Source organism: Amborella trichopoda, chromosome 8 (assembly GCF_054954075.1).
Source record: "Amborella trichopoda isolate Santa Cruz 75 chromosome 8, AtrichopodaSantaCruz75HAP2 v2.0, whole genome shotgun sequence".
In the NCBI taxonomy this organism is placed as follows: Eukaryota; Viridiplantae; Streptophyta; class Magnoliopsida; order Amborellales; family Amborellaceae; genus Amborella; species Amborella trichopoda.
The window spans coordinates 28,606,819-28,615,850 of record NC_142343.1 but is presented as its reverse complement, the minus strand read 5'-3'; the positions used below and the strand labels follow the sequence as shown (position 1 = coordinate 28,615,850).

General features: G+C 35.7%; 1 protein-coding gene across 3 annotated transcripts; it reads left to right on the top strand.

Annotated features, from left to right (window-relative positions):
* Positions 1-3,986: 3,986 nt before the first annotated feature.
* On the top strand, positions 3,987-7,603 carry LOC18433063 (putative RNA-binding protein ARP1). Of its 3 annotated transcripts, none has more exons than XM_020666530.2 (6): positions 3,987-4,671; positions 4,855-4,987; positions 5,199-5,310; positions 5,496-5,535; positions 5,631-5,898; positions 7,312-7,603. In XM_020666530.2, the coding sequence occupies exons 1-6, from the start codon at positions 4,453-4,455 to the stop codon at positions 7,347-7,349; spliced, it is 810 nt and encodes a 269-aa protein (XP_020522189.1). In that variant the 5' UTR covers positions 3,987-4,452; the 3' UTR covers positions 7,350-7,603. The 3 variants fall into 3 exon arrangements, with proteins under 3 accessions (XP_020522189.1, XP_006843226.2, XP_020522190.1); XM_006843163.3 differs by having other exon boundaries at positions 3,989-4,671; positions 7,332-7,603; XM_020666531.2 differs by having other exon boundaries at positions 4,065-4,671; positions 5,199-5,250; positions 7,332-7,603.
* Positions 7,604-9,032: the final 1,429 nt, after the last annotated feature.

Below are 9,032 nucleotides of genomic sequence, written 5' to 3'. Positions count from 1 at the left end.
TTGTTAAAAGCCTCAGCTTTATATAAGCTTTTCCCTTTAAATTATCTTTTAAGTATTATTTTGATGTATATGATAGTGAGAAGTATAAACGTATAAAATTTGAACTTAATCTAATATATATAAAAGAGATAAATCAATAATATATTTTATCTACTAAAATATGAGATTTGATTATAAAATATATAAAATTATTTTTACACATAAATTCACTTTTTGGAGGTTAGAATCAAACAACACCAAGATTAGTGGTCCATGAAGATTCGATGGCCTGATGGTCGGTCCGGTAACTCCACAAACCTTAAAAGACTAGGGGAGGAGAATATGGCTCCCCTTGACTTCTATAAAAACTCTTAACATGCCATGTGCTACGACCGTACCATCTTGCGACCTATCCGTAAATAAAATAACGGCTTTGATCTAATGGCTGGGATTACGGTGTAAGTAAAAGATTGGTTAGGATTCTCTTAAATATTAGCTTAGGCTACTTGGACTTATTGATTATGCATAAAGAGCTAACCCAAAAAAGGGTTCGAACTCTAGGTTGATTGAACGCACCAACCTTTGAAACGATTAATATTAGGGATGGCAATGGCTTGAGCCTGGGTGGGGCCACGCTTGGCCCTAGCCTGATCCCTAGGGTTGGCCCTAGCCTGGCCTTCGATACTATATAATATACAATAGATAGGATATGTATGGTATGTCTTTCCAACGATTTTGTCCTTTGATTAAGGTGATTATATTATTAAGGGAAAAGTTTTTATATAGAGGGTCTAGGCTCTAAACAATCAAATTAGAGCCTACTTCAAAAATTTTATTAGAAGAGGTTGTTTTGATGCTCTAATATCATCAAATTGATCATCTCAACCTCAAGATGCATGGACACGAAAAAAAATGGATTTTCAAGTTATGGAAATAGTGCATTTTGTAGCTAATTTTTTGCCAGTAAATTTTCAAGATTTTTAAGTTTTCATAGATCTTATCGATCTGCATTATTTTTAAAGCTTTAAATTTTATAATGAAAGATGAAAATATAATTCAAGCCTATCACAAAACTTTCTAGTATTGAAACCATATTTCTCGACACTATTTTAAGGTGGGCTGTAATTTGATTGTTTAGAGCCTTGGCTCTATACAAACCGCACCCTTTTCTTAATCCACCCTTTTCTTTAGGCTCCAAAGGTAAGGCAGTGTTCACAAATCAGACTAAACACTAGAAAACATATTATTAGTAGTTATTATGAAACTTGAAATGGCCACTAAACTGGTGAGAGATCTGGTCAAGTCAAAATCGATCCAACTACGTGTCAAACTAGTTTGATCAGATTTTAGAAAAATAAAAAAATAGATAAATAATTTATAAATATAAAATATATTTATAAAATTTTCAAATTTCATTTAGGCAATCAAGATGGTCAAGATCAATTAGTATGACCAGCTAAAATCCATTAAAAATAATTTTGACAAGCTTTTTACCAAACTTTATTTTACGTTTAGAACAAACTAACCAAGGCATATGTCAACAATCCAACCAGTTCATCCACTCTTGATAACTGCAATCGTTAGTACTGATTCGCTTAAGGCAACACTAAACACCTCTCTCTCTCTCTCTCTCAACTAACTTATGAAAATAGGGTGTACGTCTTTCGCCATCATCTCACGGCATGAAGAAATGGCCTAGGTAGGTAGTCAAAATTGTGGGTGCTACCATGTGATATCAAGGATTTCAGTTTTACCAAAGCCGGAATTAACATTCACACACACACACAAAAAGACTACACACCTGCCCTTCCAGGCTCCCCACTGAAGTAAAACTGAACAGCTCGTGCACTCGCATACAAAAGAGAGTGGTCATAAGGGTTCACAATCTTTAGGGAATTCTCAGTAGGATTATAATCCCAATACTCGAATAGATCTATGATTTCTTGCATTTATTTTTTGGTTTTCTCCTCATTCTGTTTTTTCCCTTGTGGGGAGAACTATATTTTCCATCCGAGGACATGCATTTCTCCATTTTCCAATATTTGTTTCCAATAGTTAGTGGCCCAGTTACACCCAATTTTTTTAAGGGTGTAGTTTGCATAAGGTTGCAACTTTAAACAATGAAATTAAGGTGCACTTCCAAACTTTGTCCCGGGATGCAATTCCGCTGTCGTAAATTCTTAGGATGGTGTGAAAATTTATTTTTTTAATTATAAACTTTTAAACTTCAAAAATAGTTCAAATCAAGCGGATCTATAAATACATAAGACTTTTGAAAATGGACGGTCCAAATAATGAGTGGCAAGATGTAATATTTTTAAGACTTGAAATCTCTTTTCTTCTCTATATCTATGCATCTCAATGTCGAGATCATCAATTAGTCATCTTTTAACATCAAGTGATCTTTTTTGAAAGATTTTAGAAGTACACCTTATTACTACATTTTAAGGTGTTAACCTTATATAAACTTTTTCCTTTTTATTAATGCATATGTTGAAACTTATAAACATGGATAGGATTTGGTGCATCAACATACACAAGTATCAAAATGTGGTCTCCAAAGAATCTACCATCACAGATGTGTATTTTGGACCTAAAATTTTACAGGTCCATAGGTTCAACCTCCGTGATTTTGAACCTTTGAAATATCTTGTTTTAAACTTTTCTTTTGGAATCGCCATCACCGGTTATTTTAGTTCTTTGTAGATCATCAAATGTGCACTAATTATTGAGCAAAAAAGTCAGTCACATATCTACTTAACCAAACAAAAAAAAAAAAAAGTCACATAGGGATTCAATCCTAAATCCATCTCTATATAAGCCCAATAACCCAAATTGAATCTAGACCAATTTGACGGTCACGATCTCATTTTGTAATATAATTTTAATATTATTTATATAAATCCAAATCACATGAGATTTTAGGAATCAATTCTTCTTATCAAATCACACCTAATAAAATGATTTAAACTAATTGAAAAAATTAAATTGACCAAAATACCTTTGAAAAGTTTCAGGGGTATTTTGATCAATGTTGTTTTTGCGAATTATTTTTGTTGTATTTTTATTAGATTCTCCTATTTTTAGATAATAAACACTTCAAATTTAAGTGATTGGGATGTGTAGAAATATATATATAGTTCAAATATGAAGTGTAATCGTGACCGTCAGATCCACCCATATTCAATATGCCCCGTTGGATTACCCTTATATATATATATATATATAGAGAGAGAGAGAGAGGGAGAAAGTCTTAAAAATGCCTATGGGCGAATTTGAATAGTATTTGCTCCGCAACAAACATAGCATGTCCGCTGCGATATGAAATGAAAAACCACAACGGCTCTACGACAAACATGGCGGAATCATGTTTTTTATGCAAAAAAAAACCCCGCAACGAATTCTGCCATGGCACTACGACAGTCATGGCAAAACCCGTTGCAGGGTTTTTTCACACACAAAATATGGGTTTCAGCCACGGTTATCGTAGAGCTGTTGCGGTTTTTCAATATAAACCACAATGAAAATGCTATGTCAATTGCAGGGAGAAACACTGTTCAAATTAACCCATAGGCACTTGTGATACTTTTTTTATATATATAGGAAAACGTTTACATGAGGATGCAACCTTATAATGTAGAACTACAAATACACCTCAAAAATCCATCGAAAAGGGTAGTTTTAATGTTGAAAAACCCTTTGATTGATCATCTCGACATCGAGATGTAAGGCCATGAAAAATAAAAAGATTTTATGTCTCATAAATAATGTATTTTACAACATATTATCTACATCGTTCATTTTCAAGACCTTCATATGTTTATAGATCTACTTGATTTTAACCATTTTTAAAATTTAAAATTTTATAATTAGATATAAAATAGATTTTTAGATAATCCTAAGAACATTTTACATCAAAATTATATACCATGATAAAATTTCAAGGTGCACCTTACCTTTATAACTAGGGTGCATCACTATATATATATATCCAAAGTTAGAGATACTACAACTTTTCACATAGTAGATATACTCAAGGAATATCAAAATGTTTGGCAGATTATGGGAGTCTTTTAAGCTCAATTTGATGTTAAATTAATCAAGGGTTTGGGGTTCCTCCTCTAATGAGTTTGGACATGAGAAGCCTATCCTTAGAAAGCATGTAAATTAATAGAAAGCTGAGGCCCAGGCACGTTGATGTGCTAAAAGCTCCTTCCAAGCTTTACTGGCATGCCCACCCAGCCAGTCTGGCCTCAGCAGCCTGGAAGATTTCCCTTTGTTTTTATATATTCCCCCCACTTCCTCTCACCATTAAACCCAGCTGCCATTCCCCCCCCCCCCCCCCCTTTCTCTCTCTCTCTCTCTAAAGAATAGTGAACCAGGTCCATTTGTAGTTAAGACAGTAGAGATTTTGAGAACATAGGTTGATGGAATAAGGAAGAGAGAGGAGGAAGAAAGATTGTTTTTGCACTGATGTGTTCGGAGAACAACGAGAAAATGACTGGCTGCGAATTGAATGATAAGAAGTGCGGGCAATTTGGAGACACCACCCTCACTAAGGTGTTTGTAGGTGGATTGGCGTGGGAGACGCAGAGAGAAGCCATGAAGCTGCATTTTGAGCAGTTTGGGGAGATCCTCGAGGCCGTTATCATTTCTGATAAGAGCACAGGCAGATCCAAAGGCTATGGATTTGTAAGCATTTCTTCGTTTTCAAAAGCGAGAGAGTTTTCACGAGAGAGAGAGCATTGTTTGATTGTGAGTGAGAGACAGAGAGCTTTCATAGATCATATGTTTATTTGTGGATTGTGATATAGAGAGGGAGATAGGTAAATTCAGTGATTCAATGAGTTGAAAATGGTGGATGTGGGATTTCAGGTGACATTCAAGGATCCAGAATCAGCCAGGAAGGCTTGTGAAGACGCCACCCCCATGATTAATGGCCGCAGAGCAAACTGCAATCTTGCTTCTCTTGGGGCTCGACGCCCTCGAACCAGCACCCCTCAACCAGGCATCTCTCCCTCTCTCTCTCTCTCTTCATTATATTTTCTAATCCAATGCTAAGAACATCATGTGAAGCATGACTCATCGAAGTTTAAATTTATTGTTTCTTTGATGCACGCACATCTAGGGAAAACCAAATTATCAATGACCATGTCTTAGTTTTGAATAGAAGATGGGGAGCTTTCTCTCTCTAAATTGAAGTGGCTATGATTGTTCAGGGCAAGCAGCAAGACCAGCACCTGCTGTTCCCACAGCTGGATCTATTCAGTGGTATTACCACCCCACTCCTATTCCTTATCACCAGCAACCTCTTCCATTCCATGCTTATGGGTACTTAAAACACTTTTCCAATTATCTTTCCTCTATTTATCATTTCATTTGGATGGAAACCCCATAACTTCTTGCTTTCTTTATCTAACATTCTTTCAGAAAATTTCCTAGTCTTTTTTATCTAATGATTATATCTCTCTCTACTCATCAAATAAATTTAATGGTGATTTCAATTATCCTTACAGGTACTATCCAACGTACTACACAGATATGACTTATAACCCAGTGAGTGCCTCTGGATCTCTAAAAATCTTAACCTAAAACTCCTCACATTTTATGGTTGGTTCTCTAAGTGTTCTTTTTTTTGGGTGATTTTGCAGAAGATGAACTATTGTGGGGGTTACATGAGTGGACAGATATATAGTGGGGGGCAAGGGGTTGTTCACCCAACAACAACTGCCACTAATGCAGCCACAATGATGCCTGTGTATCCGCTCTTTCATTTCCCTCCTCAATCTCAGACTTTAGGGCTTCCTGCTCCTGCTCCTCATCACCTATTTCATGCTCCTGCCCCTGCTGCTACCCAGGTTGCAACCCTTCCTGCTTATATCTCAAAGGCTGCAGCCACTCCATTGGCTCCCACAGCAGGTACCAATTCAACCATCTCTCTTTTATGGAGACACATATGGTTGGACCATAAGTTGCCGTATAGTTTTCCACTACTTTCATTCATGTCATTTGGAGGTTTCCTCTTATCTGTACTACTTCGTTTTCCACTACTTTCATTCATGCCTTTTGGAGGTTTCCTCTTATCTGTACTACTTCTATTCATGTTTTTTGGGGGTTTCCTCTTATCCTTTTAGAGCGTGGAAAAGCAAATTATCCATCCTGATCAATGTTGTTCTTAGTTGATGCTTGCTACACATGACCGGATCTCCTAAGCCTACTTTTTCTCATTTTATTTCTTATTAGGGCTACTTCTAAGTTTTCTCAAATATGTTCATACCCAATTTTATCATTTCTTGTTTTGATACGTATCCATCTCAATATTTTCAACACAACTACACTCATTTCATTAATAAATTGTTTCTTGATCACCAAATTGTTTATAAATATATGTAAACACACACATATATATATATATATATATATATATATATATATTCTTATACAAAAATAAATAATTTTTTTATATATATTTTCATATACACGACCACCAAATTTTTAGTAGTGCCTCAATTTTTTTGGGTCAATCAGCTGAAACATGGCTGGACTACTAAAAATTGGAGTCGCAGCTCTGTTTCTTTTCCTAAAATAAAATAAATAAATAAATGTTTTCGCTAATTTCCGAGGTGGGCTGAGGCTTTTATTGTCCACATAGTGCCTGGATGCCATGTGGTCCGCACAAAAGTCGAGTGTGTTGTTTGACATCCAATTGGCAACATCCGATGCTTCACATGGCACCATGTATTTTAGAGAGAGAAAGAGAGACGGAAATACAGATTTTTTAATCACTTTGCCTGCTCCAAGTAACTTTTTCTGTTAGCCAAGTTGGAAGAGAGAGAAAGAAATACTCAGAGCTCATAATTTTCTGCTTTTATATCTCAAAAAAAAAAAAAATTCCTCTGGTATATACTTTCTCTTATTTAATTTAATTTTTTTAAAGTTTAGTGAGGATGTCGAGTTCTTACTCATTTTTTAAATGATCAATTTTTTAATCATTAGTAAGAGAGGAGGTCAAGACTTTTGACTAGGACTCACAACCTTAGCCCCATTCTTGAAGTTTAGCTCCTTTTGATATGGCAATGCTGACACACAAATACCGACGGGCTACGGTTTGTGCGACGTATCAACCTTAAATAATCAACATAAGGCGTACTTCCAAACTTTATCGAAAGAGTGAATTTTGGTTCCTTATGATAGCTAGAAAATCTATTTTTACCTCTATGTATAAATTTTAAAATTTTAAAAATAGTGCAAACCAAACAAATCTATCAAATACTTTAAAATATCTTAATTATTTTGAGTTGAAAAACATATAGTCAACTAACACACGAACAGTTTGCTTGGCAATGGAGCAGGTTCAGGGTTGCAATTGAAAGTTTCGGTGCAAGAGTTTCATGGGGTTCCCATTATCAAACTTTGTAGCAAGAACGTGTGAAACCATCTTTTTCTCTCTATTCTTTTTCTTTTTCTTCTATATTTTTTTCTCTTCCCATTGTTTACTTGTAGCATGATTAGATTCATTCATTCTCTCTAACATGCATCTTCCGCGGATGCAAACTTGTAACAGAGAAGCCATGTATGTTTACTTGGTTATTTTATGGTAAACTTTGTATGGCTTTGTTTTAAATAAGTCTAAGAATTAGCCATTAAAGTCATAATTTGCAAATGGAACCTCTTAGCGATAATCGCCTGGTTAGCCTTCGAGTAACAGCGGGGCTGCAGTTGAGAGTTTTATTCGTGCGCAAGGAGAATTACCCTATTATAGGGCTGTAAAATAGTGTGATGTAATATTTTTTCTATAAATTAAACAAGAGGCCTTCTCCCTCACTGATTTACTCAAAATAATAATAATAATAATAATAATAAATAAAAAAAAACCACCATTATCCAGTGGAGTACATCGCACTATGCTCCAAAGAGGTACCTACCTGATTCCTTTGACCCTCAGTGAAGAAACTATACGTTTTGGGACCACCAGAACAGTAATGGAGACGATGTTTCTCTTAAACATTTCGAATGGACGACGATGGTTGCAAAGCTTACTCCTCAGAATGTTGAGGAACTCGGCTGGGTTAGGCAAGTTCCCAATAGATAGGGCCGGCCCTGGTTCTAGACAGCTAACGGGCCAGTACTTGTATATGGGTTTAGCCGATTTGCATATTTGCTATGTGCTTAGCCCATTTGCATATGGGCTTGGTAAGTTCCCAATAGATAGGGCCGGCCCTGGTTCTGGACAGCTAATGGGCCAGTTTTTGGGCCGAAAACGGGCCTCAGGCAGGCCCGGGCAGGGCCTTCATAAATATGGTGTACTTTCGTTCCTGGCGGGGCCATGGAACGCACGAAAATATCCAACGGGCCATGATGGTAAAAGGAGCCCAGAATGCCTTGCCTAGGCCCAATAAGCTATGACCAAAAAAAGGCCTGGCCCATTGAGCACTTTTTTTGTTCTTTTGTTTTTCACTCTTTAAAATTTTAGTATTTGTAGGAAGGCAAAAATTAAATAAAATATTTTGCCCAAATAGGAAACCCATTTATTTTAGTTATCTCCTTCCAATATTTTGCAACCTAGAGAGAGAAAGAAACGTAACCTTTTTTTATGGTGTGCATTGAGATTTTGCCCAAAAAGAAAACCCATTTATTTTTGGGTGCGGTTTGTATAGAGCCCAGGCTCGAAACAATCAAATTAGAGCCTACTTTCAAATGGTGTCAAAAAATATGGTTTTGATATTGGAAAGTTTTGTGATAGCCTTAAATTATATTTTTATCTTCAGTTATAAAATTTAAAGCTTAAAAAATGGTGTAAATTCAGCAGATCTATGAAAACTTGAAAATCTTGTAAATTGACGGTCCAAATATTCATTATAAGATGCATTATTTCCAAAACTTGAAATTCATTTTTTTTCTCATGTGCATGGATCTTGATGTCAAGATGATCAATTTGATGATATTTTGGCATCAAAACAACCTCGTCTAGTGAAAGTTTTAAGATATGCTATAATTTGATTGTTTAGAGCCGAGGCTCTATATAGACTTTTCCCTAAAGTATGGGCCGTTCT